A 19,190-nucleotide genomic window follows, 5' to 3' on the forward strand; every position below is an offset into this window, starting at 1 on the left:
GGCCTGCGCGGCCGCGCCGGGCCGCCGGCAGCTCGCCGGGCGATGCGGGACGGACGCGCGTCCTCTCTGCGCGTATACGCGCGTGTGTGTGTGTGTACATACATATATTTTCTTTCTTTTTCCTCCCAGCCGGATCGCGCTGCTGACCCGGTGGATGGCTTAGCCTCGGAACACGTTTGCGGTGGCCCCGGGCGTGGAGCGAGCGGCGGGACGGGGACCTGGGGGTGGTAAGGGCCGCTCGAGTTAGCCGTACCGCGAGAAAACACGAGTGGCTCCTTCGCGATTGAGTTATTCTTACTAACTGCGTGTTACACGTATGTGCTCTATGGGTTTTGTGTTAAATATTGTGCTTTATGTTAAATATTGTCAAGCTGTTAATGATTCCTTGGAGTCTAATTTTGTTTTAAAGCGTGAACCTAGGTGACATATTAGGGTGATTCAAGGATAATTAATTGCATATGGGAAGGACTATATAGATATTTAGAAAAATCAGTTTCATATTCAAATGAATTACTGGTTTATCTTTGTGGTTTTCCTTGAGGCTGTGAAAGGGTTACTGTAATATGTTAGCAACAACTTGAGTTTCCACTGCAGTGTTTTGGGGGAACGTTTAAGTGGGAATGGAAGAGGGAGTAGGCTGAAAGGAGTTAATTCTCCTCTGTGTATGGCATTGATCAAATTAATACTGTGTGTGGCTTTAGGGTTCATATGTTTTAAAGTTGGAGAGTGTTAGAATGTTGTGACAAAAATTACTCAGGGGCTGGAGAAAGCGCCTTGCAATGAGAGACCAGAAGAGAGCTCTTAAAGAGCTCAAGCCATATATTTTATATCAAAAGATAGTAGAGAAGTTATGTGCTGAATTACAGCGTATAACAAAACGTAGATGCTTATAGGTGTGAATCTAACAGGAAGACTTAAGAAGAGTCAATGACTGGAAATGGCTTCCATTTCAAATTGAAAATAGGGAACTTTTTTAGGGTGAATGTGAGTAGGGAGTGGAACAGACTGCCCATGGAAAGTGGCAGATTTTCGTATCTTGGTGTTTTCAAATGAAGACCAGGTGCCTTCTTGGAGGAGATGCTTTAGCCAAATACAATGGTTCAGTACCATGTACCTAGGGTAAGATCAGTGTGGAATACAGTACAGGCAGCACAAGTGAGCTGGTTTTCTATTCTGCTTCTAATCAGCTTGAATCTGTTCTAAAATACTGCAATGTTTTAGGATCCTGAAGCATAAAAAAAAAGATTGGGCTTCATAGGGTTTCCTCAACAGAGCTGGGAACTGATGACAGATCTGTAGTGTCCCAGGTCTGTATCTTGAATGTAGAAGCATTTTTTGGTGCTCTTACTCCATGTATTTGTAGTGCTTGCTTTTGATTATTTCTTCAACATTTAAATAACACCTTGTTTTAAAGTAAATATCAGGGTTATCAGAACATGTGATCAGCAAGGAAAGACTCACAGGTAACAAAGGACAGTTGAGTCTTCAGTTATCATAGTAGTAAACAGTAGTGCAAAGGCAAATGTCTCCCTAATGTTATAAGTGCAACAGAAGGGCTATAAGGAGATAATTATTTTGTAGGGGGGCAGAATGTCAGATTCCCTGTGGCTTATCAGCTGGCACAGTTAAAATATAAAATTCATCTAGCAGTGCATTAGTGTGTCAGGGTTGACTAAATGGCCATATTGCTGAGCAGCAAGCCTCAGTGGATCAGCTGAGTAAATAATTCTGTTGCTTTGTACGCAGTCATCTGATGAGAAATGTTTCTGATACTTGAAAGTGGTAATGGTACTGCACTGCCAAACTACTGCCATTTATTTACAGGCGATTCTGTGAAGAGAATTTTGGACTTGCTTTTAGATAGTTTATTGCAGCAGTAGGAATGCAATTGTAGCCATTGTGATGCAAGGATGTAAATGAAGGAAGATTTATGAGGACAGGATAATACCTTTTGGGTTCAGCAGAAGATGTGATTGCAAAGACCAAGCTTTTAGGCACACGAGACCTTTTTCGTTCTGACTTTCATGTCTATTTCTACAGATTTCAGCAGTGGTGTCCTAGATGTTTTAACCTGCTGCACCTCAAATCTTGATGTGATAATTACAGATAGCATTAGTAGCTCTTTATCCCAAAGAACAACGGATAGAAATGATTCTTAAGAGGTCTGAATTTTTCAGGTCTGTAATACCTTGGATGTCTTAACAAGAAAGTATTTGCTTTGCTTGTATGAGAACTAAAAAAGCTAATATGACCAAATGTTCAGAATTTGTTTAAGTAAAATTATTTTGGGAGATTTAATTGTTTTCCTAAAGGGCTTTGGAGACAGTGGCAATCACTGTCTTGTGTGATAACTCCAAAACTTTGGAGCTTTGTGGTTCTCAGCATCTGTACCTTGAGCCAGTAGCCAAACTGCCTGTCAGTGTGGTGTTTCCATGTTGTCCAGAGTCTCTTGGGGCGGGGAGCAATGGACAAGCTGTAGAACATGGTTTGTCCAGATTTCATTCACTTTGAGAGAGGGCAGAAACTAAAAGTTTGATCTTCAAACTTAAGGAAAAACTGCCTGAAAGGTGATAAAACTAAATGGTTTTACAGATGGCTGGAAAGTGATGGCTCCTGATGCACATGCTGACCCTTAAACTGAGTAAGAGTGGGCATCTTTGTTGAGTAAAAGAGAGATGATGGGTAAAGACAATACTGAACGAAGTGGTGATATTCCTGACTGCATTCATTTTGAAGGGCTGCCCGGCAAATGGCTTGTGTTAAAGCATCTTCCTTTGGCTTTTCACTATTTGATCCCTTTAAGGTGGTATTTGAATACTTTGGAAACATTAAGAACATAGGTATTCTGTGCTTGAACCTTACAGAGAAGAAAGAATGGGAGGAAGTGTACATCATTCCACTTTTGGTACTGTACAAAGGCCTTAAAAGACCTCCAAGAGTATGCAGCTTTTGTGAAAGCTATGTGCTCACTTGTAGGAATGATGCTTAAGGGGGACGATGGAAAAATCGACTTGTAACACAAAGGTAAAAAGTATTAGAAGTTACATATTTAGATGCTTTTGATTTTCTTTTTCCAAGTGTATCATAATAAAAACTATCAGTTTTTATCTGGCTAGGAACAGCTGGGTAGATTCTAGCCAAAAAGTCTCTAATTCAGTAAGTCTTTGAGAACCCTGTGGATGTCCTGCATGTTCAGAAGCTACTTAAACAAGGGACAGAAGATTTTGTTTAGTGAAACTATGTGATCTACTAACTAGAGTAGGATAGTTGAGCAATGGATGTTTGTTTTGGGAATTTACAGTTGAAAGGTGTCCTTTAGGATAGGATGTGGGTACACTGCTTCAGAAACTATGCACCCTTTTGGTGCACTACTTAGTCAACAAAGCTGTGGTGTGTTTGTGCTCCGCAGTCATGATGAGGGATCGCATATTTCTTAACCTTAAAGGTTATGAAACACCAATTTGGTCTATTTATTTATGTAAATACTTCAATTTGTATGTACCAATATTGGGTTGTATGTTGCTTTTTTTTTAATCTCTCACTGCAAACTTTGAAGTTCTCAGTCCTTTAATCTGAAGATGGCATTTTACTTTATGATTTCCTGAAAAATTCTTGTGCATAAGTTAAAGGTTGTAAATCTTTTTGGTTTGATGGGCACTGAAATTGAGAAAGAGGCTCAGGATCTGGAGATACTCTTTGAAAGATACTTTGTTTTTCATGTTGTTTAACATGAAGTATCAGCAACACTTAATCACCTAATTTTAGGTGATAAGATCTCAGCTAGTAAAGGGTATCCTTTGTCTTCTCAGCATTTTATGTACTTAAGTTTGTTGAGGAATGAATCCATTTAACTGCTATGTTTACTATGACATTATATAAAAAAGACTTGTAATCTGAAAAATTCATTTCAGCGGCATAATTGTTAATCTCAGTAAATACTTATTAGGATGTACCCTGTTTCAGTATGTTGTCCAGTGGGTACTTTCTAAATTGTGACCCTGAAAAATATCTCTGTGCTGAAAATAATGCTTCGCGTTACTTGTTCTAGGGTAGATGCACCAAGATGCAATTTACTAGAATACTTTTTTTTTTTCTTTTTAATGTGCTCACATATGAGCATTTGAAATGGATTATGTCAATATGTGCTGCATTTATTAGTCGATTTTATTATGTAAGCAAACATCTGATTCAAAAGATACTGCTCTGAAAGTAAGTGAACTCTAGTTTTGGCAGAAGAACTGCATAAATTCATCATCTACGAACTCTCTGCTGAAAATACTGAACTTTGAGTCCCCAGAAGAGCATGCCAAAAACAGGTTGTAGCCAAAGGCATAGTGTCAGCTTGTAAGCCCCAAAGTCACAGCAGGAGGTGACATTTGTGAGTGGGGTGTTTGAGCTTGATTGGCAGCTCTTGGTGTGAACTTCAGAAGACATGTTCTTATGTGCCCTGGCACCAGGAATTTCCCGTGGATGTAGCAATATGGGTTAGTCACCTGCAGCCTCTCATCTCTGTAGGTTGTCTGTGCTTGTATAAATACATGCCAAACTGGACTGGTAAGTTTGATTCTGTTTCTTCTGTGACAGGTGACTTTCAATAGAACCAGACGTTTTAGTGAAGGAGCATAGAAGAGAGAAGTCTGGAAAAACTTAAGTTGCAAGAACAAGAGCACAAACGAAAGGGGGGAAAAGAAAGAAAGGTAGTTGAAAGGTGAGAGTGTATTTTTAGTGACCCATTTTCTTCAGATTTATTACGCTGTTCCATTGCCAGTAAAATCCAAAAGTATGGCTACTGTAAAAATCCAGGCGTTGAGGAAACATGAGTCAGAGAACCTGAAGTGTTATTGTGTACAGTTCCTAATTCATATTTTACTCTAGGAAAAAAAGAAGCAGCATGATAATTCAGTAATAAGGCATCAGATAAGGGGTTACGAGGAAGAAACTGGGCTGGAGTCATCCTGAGATCCTTTCCGGCCTGGATTATTCTACGGGCTTGAAGTGAAATCTGAGAGCTGTTGCTCTCAAACTGCTGTGAGACTTGATTGCTTAAGATTTTGGAAGTGGGATTTTTGTATTGTCCTGTGCTGTAACATGAAAAATTAACGTCGTTATGCCCTGAAGTAAAATTAATGTGATAAACCTTTCTATGTGCCCCCCAGTTGACTGGAAGGTCCAAAGTTTGAAGTGAATGCTTTTTCATCTTTTTCTCTGTCCCTTTTTACATGTTGTTTTTCATTATTGTTGTAGCACAGGACAGTGTTTTAAAATTTTGTATTTGAGTAATAGTAGTATGTTGAGGTTTTAATTCTACAGAGAGTATGTTTGGATTGCATCCTAAACTATCACCAGTAATCAGTTGAGTTACACATCTACATCTCTTTAAAAACAAATAAACAAGCAAACAAACAAAAAAACCCCAAACTGAAAATTTTACAATACTGCACATGCCAACTCAAATGCTAAATCTCTGAAAGCAATACTGTTTTTCTGCTGTTCCTTTATATATTCAGCTACTTCAAAAACATATATTTTTAAACATGTATGTAAACACTTTGTGCCTTGAATATCCTGGAATTTTCTGTGATGTGGCATGTTGGTTGTATAGTAGATCTGTTTTCTGCAAGGCAAGGCTTTTAACAGCTTCAGCTGGAATTTTTAGGATAGTGGAGATAATCTCTCAAATGACACCCTCATGCTGATCTGTAGGGGAAATTTGTTAACTTAAGAATTAGGTCCAAATGATCAGTCTCTAGTTGTGTCCTTGGATAAAAGATAATGATTAAATCTATCTTCTTGAAAATGCTTGTAATAAAAACCCTGGAGTATGACGCATTTGGAGAGAAAGTAAGGAACTTTCTAAATGTGTGCATTGGTTGGATGTGTGTCACTTGTGTGCCATGTTTGCCTTTTTTTTTTTATCATGTTATTCTAGAAACCAAGATTTCTTGTTAGCGGCATACGAATTCTTGGTGACTGGTTGCTTACTATTAGCATTTCAGACACCTACATCTGATCCCCCCAAGGCTCAAAATGTAAAACAAGTGTCATCTAAATTGTCCCGTATTGATAATTACCTAGAAAAAGACGTGGTGATGAAAAAAAGATTCAAGAGAGAAAAGAGAAAGCTAAGCTCCAGAGGAGAGAAGAGAGACAGATAGATCGAGATGAAAAACATCCCCCAAAGCAGCAGAAGGTACCAGCTGAAGAACAGCAGTGGTCAGAGAATATGCCTGAATGGGAAGAAAGGAAATCTCTGCTAGCTCAGAGAAGAGTGGAGTCTCTCAGACTGCTTACAGTGCTGTTAAACCGAGTGAAAGTAAGAATCTTTTTTTAACTATTTTTAAGTTTGAAGGATATTTATTAAAGCTTGAAGAAATCACCAGATTTTGATGGCTTAATGCTAGTAAAAAGAATGCCTTGGGGCTGACTGAACTCTAAGAAGGCCTGAGGTCTAAGTCTTGGGACAGCTTGCCCTGAGAGGAAAGGTACTGAGATATTGCCCGGAAAATTCTGTCTTTGATGCATGTTGGAGGGCTTGTCATTGCTGAGTAGAAATAAGGATGGAAGAATTGTATCAACTGTATTAGTCTTGATCAAGCGTTGCAAACAGGGAGTTTAGGGGACGAGATGCAGGAGAACAGTATCTACTGGTTTTGTCTCAGGACTGCAAGTAACAGAATTAAATTGGTACAAATTATGCCATTTTCATTTCTAGTAGTCTCTCTTGTGGCCAACAGTATCTCAGTTGCATTCAGCTAATGCTTTGAGAAAGAGTCAGCAAAAGAGTGAGAAAGACTCAGCAAAAGAGTGATAAAAATTTGAGTGTTTTGCACATAGATTCATGACTGGAGGCTTGTTTTACTCCTTTGGACTCAAAAACAAAAAACAAAACAAAACAAAAACAGTTGTTTTAAATGAAAGCTCAGGGGTGCTAACATGACTTTGTTTTCACTATTTGCTAAAGCAAAACTTGCTAGCAGCTTTTAACAAGCAGGTGTTTTCCCCTAATCCTTAATGTTTACAGTTTTTAAAAGACTGTAATTCATGACAAGTTGAAGTCAGAGGCTGTCCTTGCCATTCTGCATGAATTTCAGGGCCTCGTAACATCTGACATGGGACACCTTAATTGTGAAAGTGATGTGTTTAATAAACTTTTATTTCCATGGTTTCATCAGTCAGAAAGCTTTAGATTAGTTGTATTTGGAGCCATTAAAACAGTGTATAATAAAACAATTTAATTATTCGTAATAAAATACTCTAGCTATAAAAGTACAGTAATTTTACTGTTGTGTACAACACATTGTGATGCTATAATCAAATAAAGAGTAAATACTTTCGTATACAATTGCAGTGAGATAGATGAATTGGCTGAAAGGACGACTGTCTTAGTTAATACCGCAGCCTGAGGCGATGTCTTTAGTCCTGAATTAGGAATAGCGAAATTGTATGATCGAGCTCTGAATTAAGCCAGATTTATCCTTCAATTATATTGGTATATTTTTTCTGATTGTAGAGCTGCATATATATGAGTTTGCAGTTTAGCTCTTTATAGTTCTCTTTCTCAATAAATGTACATAATCCTTTTCCTGATTTTTGTTTAAAGGATTTTGCACAGTTGGCAAGTCAAAAAGTGGATCCTTCGTTGGGCCTAAGGAAGGACGATTCTTTTCCTGAAACAACATTAAAAGACATACATCAGGAAGAGATAAACTCCCATTGCCATACGCACAAAGAGTTGAAACATAAGGAAGAGTTTACGTGTCAGTTAACCCAAAAAGGTAGCACCTTATGTAGTGAGGAAGGGGATGTGACTAACTTATGTGCGTCCACCTGTCATATAGTCAGGACAATTTTAAATGATCCAGCTAGAGCCCTGAGTTCTGACAGATTGACGGGCAGAGACGCGTACAACTCCTTTGGCTGTGGATCTTTACTGATTACAGTTACGCAAGACTGCAAGGTCATCGAATCTCTCGATAGAAGGGACTACCCAACATTGAATGTAGTTCACACGCAGACAGTGTCTGATGAAGACGGCTGCAAAAAGCAAAAGGTCTATGAGACTGATGAATTTATCCATTATTTATTAAACTACTATCAGACACCGAGCTATGCACGTGTTTGCTTAGAGCCAAAAAGCACTGCGAGCAAGTCCTGGTGGAAGAGAGTGGTGTCTGATGATGATAGTGGTTTTCAGATCAGCTTGAGTAACAAACATGGTCAGCACTTCAGAGAAGTGAGTCTTGTGCAAAACCTCAACCAGAGAAATTGTAGTAAAGATGATAATTATAGACTGGTGATCACAGTTGGGGAATTTGAATCAACAGACACAGTGTTGAAAAACAAGACCTGTGCGAGTGGGCTTGCAAAAAAATTACAAGTACAGAGGAATGACTCACTCACTGTTGATAACTTACCACACGCTGGACTGAATCGTTTCTTGGATGGCACTACTGTTAGTCATGATAAGGAATTTAAACTAGAAGACAGTAGAGATGAAGTTACTGTACCATACAAAATGTGTAGATCTGCTTACAGATTAAAGGATTTGTTGGACGAGTTCAGTGACTCAGAGTACTTTGGTGAGGCACATAGTGGTTCAGTGAAGAGAACAGAGAGAAAGTGTGAAGAAATTCACAGCAGTTGTAATAAAGGGTGCTTGCTCCCAGGAGAGGGGGAGAGAAAATTACTGGTTTATGTTAAAAATGTAGCCCTGGAAGGTCAAGAAAAGGAATGCAGCAAATGTAGCTTCTGTTCTAATTCTGCCCGTGAGGGATTGACAAGGCAGTGTGAACACAAGCTTAAAAAATCATGCAAGCGCTCTAGTAGTAAATTAAGACACGAAGGACAGAAAAATGAGAGACAATCCAGGGAAGAGGAGAGAAATGCTCGCAAAAAGAAGAAAAAGAGAAAAAAGCTCTCTTCTAATCTTTTATCTGATGAATATGGCTTTTCAGAGACAGACAGTTGCATACAACTGGAGTCACTCAGAAAGATACAAAGAAAATGTAACAAAATGTTCAACAACAAAATGAAATTCAAAACGCTTTCCGCAGTGACAGCAGGACCAGAAGATGTTACCCCTAGTGATGGCTCACCACTTCAGGGGACCCTCCAGAGGGCAGGTGAGAAGGAGAGCTATCAGAGCCAAGGCTACTGAACTTGCTAGGCATAGGTTTCTGGCAGGTGAGGTTAGTTGCCACAGTTCTTGCAGTGATATGTGGTAAGTGTTCTAAAAAGTTTCAGAACATGGTGTAAAAGGGTATACTGCTCTACAAAACTTTTAATCGTCAGTTTAGCAAGAAATACTGAGCAGCTGCAGTTCTTTTTCCAGGCAGTTGGACAGTGAAACCCCTCTCATATGCATTGACAGATGGGTGGTTATTCTGTTAATAACATGCATGCTAACAATCCGGCATGTTTTAAAAGGGCAAAATACATGCCTGGGTTATAATACTCAAAATAATATGCTGAGTTAATGTATTGGTTGGGAGTTGAGCAACTTTGGAAAAGATTAGTAGATTGCAATTCAGTATGTGGTACTTCTGGGTGGGAAGTACTGTCTGAAATGAGTGAGTTTTTATATAGGCAGTCATCTGATCTCTGTCCAGGATTATTGCATTTCTGGATATTGTTCCTCATAGCCTTGTCTCAATTTACTATGCTTTCAATTCAGTGGCAGCTACCTTGCAGCTATTTGCCTATGCCCCCTCCTTTTTTTTTCCCCTTTTTTCCATCCTAAAAAACTCATTTCAAATAACTTTTACACATACTTATCTACAGGAGATGAGAGGAAATTAATACTGAGAAGAGAGATGGATGCTGATGTCAGAGGATGCCCTCTTTTTCCTCTTGAGATAATTCAGACCAACCCCTGCTCAGATACTTTCTGTGGAGCAGAACCTGGAAGAGGATGCTGAACAGCTACTATGTAATTACCCACGGATGTGGGAGAAAGTAAGTCCTTTAGTCATTAAAAGTTATCTGAAATATCGGGGCTTTTTTGCTTAGATAATTCCTTCTGTATGGAGGACTAGAATAATTTGTCTGGTGCAGTGAGCCACAATACAAGAATTTTTATCTGCCTTCTGGAAAACAAAGGACCAAAAAGTTCCCCATGGCCAGACAAACTTTTGTGGACCAGTTGCTAAGAATTTGAAAAGTAACAATTTGATATCTTGAAGTTGTACCCAGATTAAATCTAGGGTTCAATGTATATATCAAAGTTACAGTTTTGGTAGCAATGAGTCATTGGAAAAAACAGATATGTAAATCCTAAAGCAAACATAAAAAGTGCCGCCTCAATCAGATTGTTACAGTAGTGGGACTGTAAAATGTGGGGGACATTTATACGCACTCGGGGAGTAATAGATTTCCAAATACGAAAAAAAAACATCTTCTGTAAAACCCACACTGGAAAATTATTTTCAATTTACAATTCTAGAGATGTTTCCAAAAGATTACTAGTCTTTGGGAGGGTTGATTTCACTAAACTTGTACTGGATTTAGTGCTTCTGGGAATCTGAGTGAGGATATTCTAAGCAAAGATCTGAATGTTGGACAGGGAAAGGGGAATGCTTGTCAGCATGTTGACAGCCCACCCATATATGCAGGTTGAAAGTTTGTTCACAACATTTCAAAAATGTGCCATTTCGAAGGTACATGCAGTGAGATAGCTATTTAGTATGAGTTAACCAACAAATAATTTCCAGAGGAAATGTCGAATGTTGTTAAATTTCTGCTGCATGGAGGTAAAAATGTGAAAACGCAATTTAAGAGCTTGAGTTATATCCGTATTTATTCAACTGGCTATATTTAGAGAACAGCCACCATTGCTTTTGGACAAAGTCCCTTAGGAAGATATAGATGGACCAGTTCTAAGTTGAATACACTGATTATTTCAGCTTTCATTTAGTATGCTTTATTTATTACATGTCAATATACTGAATTAATGTGATATTGCCTTCATTATACCGTATCTTACCCATGTTTGTGACTTCTGCTCTAATAAATAGTAATTAAAAAAAGTTTGTAATTGTTCATGGTAGACTGGTTTTCCCCTACTGTGTTCGATATTGGTGATTTCTATAGGCTTCTATGCCAGGCTTTATCTGTCTTCTCTGTTCACATGTTCAGATGTTGAGTGCCTTTTCAGGATCATGAATGACAAATGGTTGCTACTTAGACAAAGTACTGTTAATCTGTTACTTTTATCTAAAAAGATCTTATTTTCATGACAAAAATATTTTCTGACTATTTTGGAGAACATCTATGCCCGTCTTTAGTCTGCTTTTTAGTATTTTATACAGTTGTAATGAAGATCAATTATTGTATTTGTTGACCGTGTAAAATGTGTCAGTTGCACTGATATGACATACCAAGGCTGTTTTTCTCTATGCAATATTTACAGATTTAAAAAAATGACAGAACTTCCCCCTCTGATCTCTAGACAGTTCTGTGTGCATAAATACGCATTTCCCATGAGACGGTCTTTCACTTGCAGGTGAGGAAGTGGTTCTTTTTTATTTAAGGGAGCAGGAACTAAAAATTTCCTTCACTGTAAATTTCCGGTGTTTTTTTTTTTTCCAACATGTTGTCACAGTATTCAGTAACAAATAAATACACTGATTCTGTAATTGCTTCTTGCATTCACCTATATTGATTGAAATTAATAAAGCAAATCCTCTATCTCCAAGTTCTCATCCAGTGTAAAACCTTGTGTTGGTGAATAAAACATGAACACTTTAAAATGTGAGATACCAGTGTAATCTTCATACTGAAATATAACTTCTGTGTTTCCTTTCTGTTTATAGGTGGCATTATTTAGAACCTGTTCTCAGGTATTTTAATATTAATTCCTCGCTTTTCTTACCTGTACACTTAATTTGAGCCCCATCCTTCCATTTGCTGGACTGTTTGGTGCAATTTTGTTCTATTATACTGAAGGCATATCTTTAAAGATGCATCTAACAGTTTGATGTAGAACTCCTTAAACACATAGCTTCGTAGATTAAACTTCCGTAGTGCTCAGGAATAAACATCACATCTCAATTATCAAATGTAAAGAATAAAATCAGATGTAATTCAAACATTTATTATGTGAAAAGATACATTAAAAGAAGCAAATAGCTCAGTAGCAGAAATGTGTAATATTCCTTGCATATTTTCACATCTTTTCTTATTTCCACTGTCCTTACGCTGTTGTACTCAGCTGCTATTTCAAGAGATTGTTGTTTTTCTGTCTTTATGCACAGAACTAACGAAAATGCTTAGCAGAGGTAGTAAGAACGTAAGTCTTCTCAGGAGAGCTGCCTGAACTTAAGCTTGTTAGCTGCAGTACTTAGTTGGTTTGTTGTACCTTATTCAGAATGCTGAAGTAAAATCCTGAGTTAAAATCCCCTAAGTTGTTTTTCAAGCAGAAATACACAATGCCCAGTACTATACTGGACTGTCTGCTTGAAATACAAGAATACTACAATTAAAACAAAGCTTTCTTCTTAATCCAGTGATTCCAGACAATGCATTGAAATACCTCACCTTTTACCTCACCCTTAGTAAAACCACTCACATACCTCTTGTTGTAATCATTTGTTAATGAATTATTTCTTACATAACTGAAACAGATAGAAGAGCTAGTAAAGATAATTAACAGCAGGTAGAGTCCAGATTAAGGACACTTGTGAGTTTTACAAAGCAGTTCACAGTAAGCCACAACTGGTTGGAAATGAGATTGTTTTCGTTTGTCCTAGAGCTCCTCACGTATGCCTACATAACATGCACAGTCACTGGTGTTTGGCACTTCAGCTGTGGGAGACTGCTGACAGTCTCCACTCTTAGTCTGTCATCATGTCCTACTTGGTTAATGTACAATCCGTTAAACTACCTGGCATAGTTCTTTGTGCTTAGTCATTGCAGCAGGTCACTGTTAAAGAAAGGGATCACATTGCAATGAACAAAGAGTAAAAGTAGGTAGAAGATGTCCATTTTTTTCCAACATTTTAGAAAAAAAGTGTGCCTGCTACTTCATGAAATGACTCACACCTTCCTTCACAATAAATTTTCTTTTCTCAAAAAAATAGTGGTCTTATCCAAAGCACAATACTTTTTCCCCAGGAGGAATGCATGCTTACCATTAAGCTTTGTCTTGTGTTACTTTATAGAGTTTTCTGAGCACTCTGCCATTTAAATTGTTTTAGTCTTTGTGATGGATAACAATCTTTGTTTGGTAATACACAGATCAATGCTTAAAATAATGTTCAGTTCCTCAGGATATGTTATGGACTAAGATCCAGATTATTTGGTCCACTGAAGGGTAAATAACAGCCTAGTTTTGTTCCACTACATCACAGCCTTCCAAAGTTCTAGGTTTTGCTCCACAGTGTTAACATTTACTTACAGAAACTGATTAAGTTTTATATTTAGTGTTCAGTTTAAAGTTAGTGTATACTACTGAACCACATTTGCAGGCATTCAGCATGAACGTATACACAATCTTTGCTTTGGATAATGCACACAGAATAGTTTGGAGAAAGACTATCTAAAACCTGAAACAGTGGGAGAGGATTAAGCATCACACTTAGTTGCAATAAATAAAAACAAATGCGACCAGTATGCAAGACTAATTTTATTTTCTGCGTTAAACATATAAAAGCACATTTCTGATTTGAGGTAAAACCATTAGAAGTAGTTTTCAAAGAGTATAAACGTCTCTAAAAGTAAAATAGCAATGCAAAGGTCATGACTAGTTTTACTTTTGTCTCTAGACCTTCATTAGGTAGTTCGTACAGTAACACTTTATGCAAGCTATCTGGCCCAAACAACTGCACTCTTCATTTGAAGGCCCAGTGTGACCAAAAGACAAAATGCCATGAAAGTGTTAGAACTGATGGGAAAGTTATCAGTTCTCACCACAGATGGTCTCAGGCACTTTAACATATTGTGTTAACTCGTTTATGAGAGCTGCTATTATGGAATACAGTCTACTTTTGAACAAATTTGCCTAGTTCACACGCTTCCCCTCTTAGGATGCAGTTCATCATTTTGGTCTTCTTGCCAAATTGAAGTGACTCAGCAGAAAAGCTGGAACAGAGAAACCAGATAAGGGGAACTATACCAAATAGGTACCCACAACAAATCACCTGGACAAGAAACACACTTACGAGAGATCAACAAATCATTAGTTCTCTCCTTAAAATTCCTGCTAAAGGTTTGCAGGTATGTTTTGTATGATGAGGGACAATGTTTACATTTTTCCTAGGTCAAAATCATCTACCCAGATGGTATCAGACTCGGTTACAGAGTCAGAACAAACCCAATTATTAAGCATGGATGTAAGCTAAGAGAGCAAGTAAGAAGTAATTCAAAGATCAGCTCTCCCAGGTATAACGTTGCTGGTTATGCATGAGATTTTGCCGTTTCTGTTTAACAGCAACATTCCAAAGTAACAAAAGCCTTGACACAGAAACAGCTTATGCTATGTTATTTTGTTTTATACATGTTGCATTAACTAGCAGAGTAATGTTTATGGTCAAATCTGCATGTACAAGAGCACTTGTTAATCATGCCATACCAGCAAGTCTTTTTATAGACCATACAGTAGGCCTAAGAATCAATAGCAGGTGATTTTCACTGTTTATTTTCATTTTGTTGAAATTCACAGTAGAGTTTTGCTAAGAGTAAATGTGAGTGGATAGTCATCCTCCTGAGTCACTCTTCATGGTATCTCTTTTTTGAGGGGATGCCCAGTTACACTCAATGTCTAAACCTTTGTAATACTTTAGCTGTGCTTTAAAAGTAAACAAAGAATGTTAATCCAGCTGCATGACTGAATACATCAAGTATTCATCAGCCCTTACTAATTTTGTAAGTCTCCAAGCAATTTAGCCTCTCAAAAATCACTAGCTTTTTAAAAAGCAGTTAGTGTTTCATCTTTAAGCCTCTTTTTAACTCCTTAAAAAGCCAAATTATCTGATAGTATACTGAATTATACTGTACCACAAATGAGTATGATGCTCCACGGACAAATAATATAGCGTCTCTTTCCTAAGGAAATTAGAATTAGGACCCAATGCCCAGATCCTGGAAAAGCTAACACTAAACCAAATTTAGTGGAATTTGGGTTCTGTATGTGAAGATCCTCTTGTGCTTGTGGCCACAGTGCTAGGTTGTTAATAAAAAGCTTCGGCTTTCAACCTACTCTGCACAAATTGTGGCAGAAGAAAAACAGTAATAGTCCTTTATTGCAAAAATTGCAGTTTACTTTTGCACAAACAATTTCTGTGCATGCTTCAGATTATGCAGGGTTAAAGGAAGACAGACATTTAATTTTGACCAGTTTACCACTGAATTTGAAAAGGAAACATTTGAAAAGAAACACAATTTGCTGTAACCCTGGACCTTTTGTAAGGTAATTCTTGTGATTGGAACTTGTAAAACAGAAGTAGAATGTTACAATTGATCATTTAAGACACAAAAATGGATTGTTCCTCACTACGTTCTCTACTCCTTCTTTCCATCTTGAGTATTTTTTTCTTCTTCATCAGAGTATATAGTAGGTTCTTCCCCTTCCTTCAGCAGCTTACCAACATGGTGATACTTAACTGATAGTTGAAAAAAAAAAAGAAAAAAAAAGAAGAGAGAGAGGGAGGGAAGGAGAGAGAGAGAGAATCCCAGTCATTTTCCTGTGAACACATACTTGTTGTACCCTTCATATCTGTTTTCTGGATTAACAAAATGCTTGCATTGTAATAAAACACCTCTGAGCTTCTTGTTGCAAATGGGAGAGAACAGGGGAAAAAAAAAGCAAACAAACTACCTGAACTACTATTCACGTTGCAACAGGTATAAAATATATGCAAAATGAATGCAATATAACTCTCAGTTTATTGCCTAAGCCAGAAGATGAATGAATAAAAACACATCTAAAATGAGCGATTCAGCCAGCTAAAGAAACAAAATAATGGAGTACGTTATTTCTCTTGTCAATGTCAAGGCTAGTCTGCTGAGTATGTCATTTTTAGAATATTTATGTTATATATTACACATGCACACACACAGACCTGTGCATACATTCACACAGTGCTTTCAAAGGTTTGTATTTTTCACAATGTATGTTGTAAATGTTCAGTGAGGAAAAAAAAAACTCTCTCTCACAAAGATAAAGATGAGTCTGTTATCCAATTATGCAACTGGTAAGCCTTCTGCCTTATTTTACGCATCTCTTTTTGAACATTTGAAAATACCAAGATTATATACATGTAAGAACTGAAAGCTATGCTGTTGCCCATCTGTCAAGTTCAGCAAAACTAAAATACGCATCTTACTACTGTTACTGCAATTAGTAAGAATTTAAAGCAACTAATTGTCGAATTTGCTAGAAACACAATGAGTGGAATGCATTCACTAGAAGTTGTTGTGCCTGACTCTTGGAAAGGTAGATTTGAATCCTAGTTTAGGTCAGATACTTGGTTTCTGACCTAAGTTTTGGTCTCTGGGACATACTTGTTAGCATCATAAAACAACCGTTCAGTGTGGCATGATTACCAGCCTTGTTCAAGACAAGAGGAGAGCCAAAATAGTAGGGGCACGTCAGGTCAGGACTGAGACGCTAATGCCATTATGTGGGGGAAAGCTCCATTCCAACCACTGATACTCAATCTTTAATACTGGACACTAGATTTAAAAACAAAAAGACCCTGATTCCCACTATACAAGCTATACACACTATACTTTTTAAAATTATTTTATTTTTATTTTCTGTCTCATCTGAGTGGAAATAATCCCTTCAATTGATTTAGGCCTTAAATGGCCAAAAGGCCACATGAGATATAGAGGAGGTTTTTTTTCAATCAATAGGTACTTCCCTACCACCACCTCCATTGTACCTTATGCACATACCCTCAGTACAATTGCTCAACACAGCAAATTCCCCAGAACTGTGGTTTAAAATATCTCTTTTTTGAGCAGCAGGTACAGAATGTGTTTATACACATACATGTTGAGACGTACCACATAGAACAGTTGGAATTGCCTTTCTTTAAGCTTTTAATACTAAGCATAGAAAAACAAGGCAACTGTAAAAGTAGTTTTTTTCTGTTAATTTTAGATCAATCATCTCAAGCATAAAAGTTGCATTTCTCCCTCTCCCAGCCTGGCTGTCATTAGTATGGTAGTGATCAGGCTGCTTGCAAGCACAGAGGTGGCATTTGTCCATTCCTGATTACCTACTAGGGGAAGAAAGTCAACTGGATACAGTTGTTTGTGTACCTGACCCAGCCACCTGTCAGGCCATGCAGAATAATTTATTTGGAATAAAAATATTACAGATGAAGAGCTCAAAGGGGAAAAGGATTAGTTTAAACAGTCTTCAAGACTCAAAGGAAAACAAGAAGTAGTAAATAAAATGTTACTCTAATTTCTGAGAAGCTAAACAGGACATAATCATCATTTTTGGAACAGTAAATTTGAATTATCTTTATAGATGGAATCTTAAGATAGTATCAGAGGCATGATCTCAGCTTCCAATTCCTGCCAATATTTTGGTAGTCTTACAAATCTTCTCCTATAACAGTATTTCTGTCTCTCCTGCTGTTCTGTAAAGAGGGCAAGGAGGGAGAGCAGAGAGCAAACATGACATTTCCCTTAGATTTTTAAATTGCAGTAATCCTACTAGTATTTAGGATAATAAGCAATACTGAATCATTAACTCAATCAAAAGAAAAGTTTCCAAATTGATGACAGCCTTTTTGCTTCTCTTATTATACACTAGTTAGCTACTTCATTGTAAATAGGTTTTAAATTGCTTACAAGTGAATTGTGATTCCCAGTCCCTCAAGGTCTCTTGCTGTGTAGCGTTGAGATCAGAGAGGTCGTCGTATTCATCCCTCAGAGCCTCCTTATCCAGGCAGAAAGTGGCAAGGCCTCGGGATGCATCTCTTCCAGCAAAAATCCCATACGGGCCCTCTTTAAAATAAAAACACAGGCAGCATGATTACAGAAGTGACAGATGTTTATCATCTTCCAGGATGAGAGGCCCCAAACCAAAACAGACGGCACGTTCCTACCCTGAGCTGAGTGTCAAGAAGTGTCTCAAACTTCTGAAATATTTTTAGGTTTTATTCTACTTGGTAATAAAGAAGAAAAACAGGAAGAGGGCAAGAAACAAAATCACAGAAAGAGCTACTGAGTTTGCCAGAACATCCACCCAACAGCGTGTGGGACACAAAGGCAGAATATGTACGTAGTTCGGGAGCCGTGTCCGTGGCAAAGGGAACAGCGGAAGGATTTGTAAATCGGGGGTGAAATGGAAGCTTTCTAGGAGTTGCTCCTGCCTTAGAGAACCGAGCCATTCAAGCAGCACCTAAACCTAAAGCATGACTTGGCGTTGAGAATGTGGAAGAGAGAAAAGACTACCGATTTGGGAGCAGCAGCTTTGAAATGCAAGATGAACTCAGATGACCAAAACACGCAATTCATGATAGATCAAAGATACCAAGGCAGATTCTTGCTAAAGTTCATTAATTAGTAACTTGCTCGCATGGCAAGCTGAAAATGGAGATACCCCATGTTGCAGCTTGACATTAGAAGTTCCTCCTAAGGGATCTATCAAGAGCAGGGCCCCTTCCGCGCTTCCCGGGGGAAGCTGTTCCACAAAACGTCAAGTCCCGCTTCTCCGTTTCGAGAAAAGCAGCGAGCCGGACACCGTGACAAGCCCGTGGGCAGCCGCCACATCAGACGCCCCGCGCAGCTTTCGAGGCTGGCACGGGGCGGCCGCCAGCGCCCGAGCCGCCGGCCGCGCAGTAACGACGCGTTACGGCAACAGAGCGCGGCGAGGCAGCGAGCTCCGCTCCGCACCGCTCCGCACCGCTCCGCTCCGCACCGCTCCGCACCGGCCCGGCCCGGCCCGGCCCGGCCGCCCTCACCGGGCCCGTAGAACTTCCGGGCGCGCGTGACGTCGAAGACCTTGCCGTTGACCGCCATGAGGATGCGCGGGTCGCGCACGCCGTCGTAGGGCCGCAGCTCCGCCAGCGTGAAGTCGCGGCGCCGCATCTTGGGCGGCGGCGGCGGGTCCGCGTCCGCCGCCGGCGCCGCGCGCCGCTCGCCGCGCAGGATCTGGTAGAGCAGGAAGAGGCAGAGCCCCAGCAGGCTCAGGTTGAGCGGCGAGCCGACGATCTCCAGCAGCAGGCTGCCCTCCG

General features: G+C 39.0%; 2 protein-coding genes across 7 annotated transcripts in view; one reads left to right on the top strand and one right to left on the bottom strand.

The window, feature by feature from the left end:
- The first annotated feature begins 41 nt into the window (after nt 1–41).
- On the top strand, nt 42–18,045 carry LOC146587363 (A-kinase anchor protein 17B-like). 6 transcript variants are annotated; one of them, XM_085319669.1, is made up of 6 exons: nt 42–227; nt 2,865–3,024; nt 4,585–4,708; nt 6,076–6,313; nt 7,601–9,122; nt 9,781–11,752. In XM_085319669.1, exons 4-6 carry the CDS (start codon nt 6,224–6,226, stop codon nt 9,915–9,917), a joined length of 1,749 nt encoding a protein of 582 aa, XP_085175795.1. In that variant the 5' UTR covers nt 42–227; nt 2,865–3,024; nt 4,585–4,708; nt 6,076–6,223; the 3' UTR covers nt 9,918–11,752. The 6 variants fall into 6 exon arrangements, with proteins under 6 accessions (XP_085175795.1, XP_085175794.1, XP_085175797.1 ...); XM_085319671.1 differs by lacking the exon at nt 42–227 and adding an exon at nt 234–314; XM_085319673.1 differs by lacking the exon at nt 42–227 and adding an exon at nt 18,020–18,045 and having other exon boundaries at nt 2,041–3,024; nt 9,781–9,954.
- PGRMC1 (progesterone receptor membrane component 1) overlaps nt 13,607–19,190 on the bottom strand; it is a 7,733-nt gene continuing 2,149 nt past the window's right edge. The window contains exons 2-4 of the mRNA XM_085319720.1: nt 18,918–19,185; nt 17,803–17,958; nt 13,607–15,596 (exon numbers count right to left, since the gene is read on the bottom strand). Of these exons, the coding sequence (XP_085175846.1) occupies nt 15,496–15,596; nt 17,803–17,958; nt 18,918–19,185 (525 nt within the window). The 3' untranslated portion in view covers nt 13,607–15,495. The remainder of the gene's footprint in view (nt 15,597–17,802; nt 17,959–18,917; nt 19,186–19,190) is intronic.

This window comes from Rhea americana, unplaced genomic scaffold (assembly GCF_003343005.1).
Source record: "Rhea americana isolate MKP2758 unplaced genomic scaffold, rheAme1 scaffold_6, whole genome shotgun sequence".
Classification (NCBI taxonomy): domain Eukaryota; kingdom Metazoa; phylum Chordata; class Aves; order Rheiformes; family Rheidae; genus Rhea; species Rhea americana.

Excerpts from the sequence above, each read along its gene's own strand:
- LOC146587363 (XM_085319669.1), top strand. The coding sequence starts at position 6,224 with ATGCCTGAATGGGAAGAAAGGAAATCTCTGCTAGCTCAGAGAAGAGTG. Across the intron at positions 6,314-7,600 it reads TGCTGTTAAACCGAGTGAAA|GATTTTGCACAGTTGGCAAG; the intron begins GTAAGAATCTTT and ends TTTTGTTTAAAG. Across the intron at positions 9,123-9,780 it reads GGGGACCCTCCAGAGGGCAG|GAGATGAGAGGAAATTAATA; the intron begins GTGAGAAGGAGA and ends ACTTATCTACAG.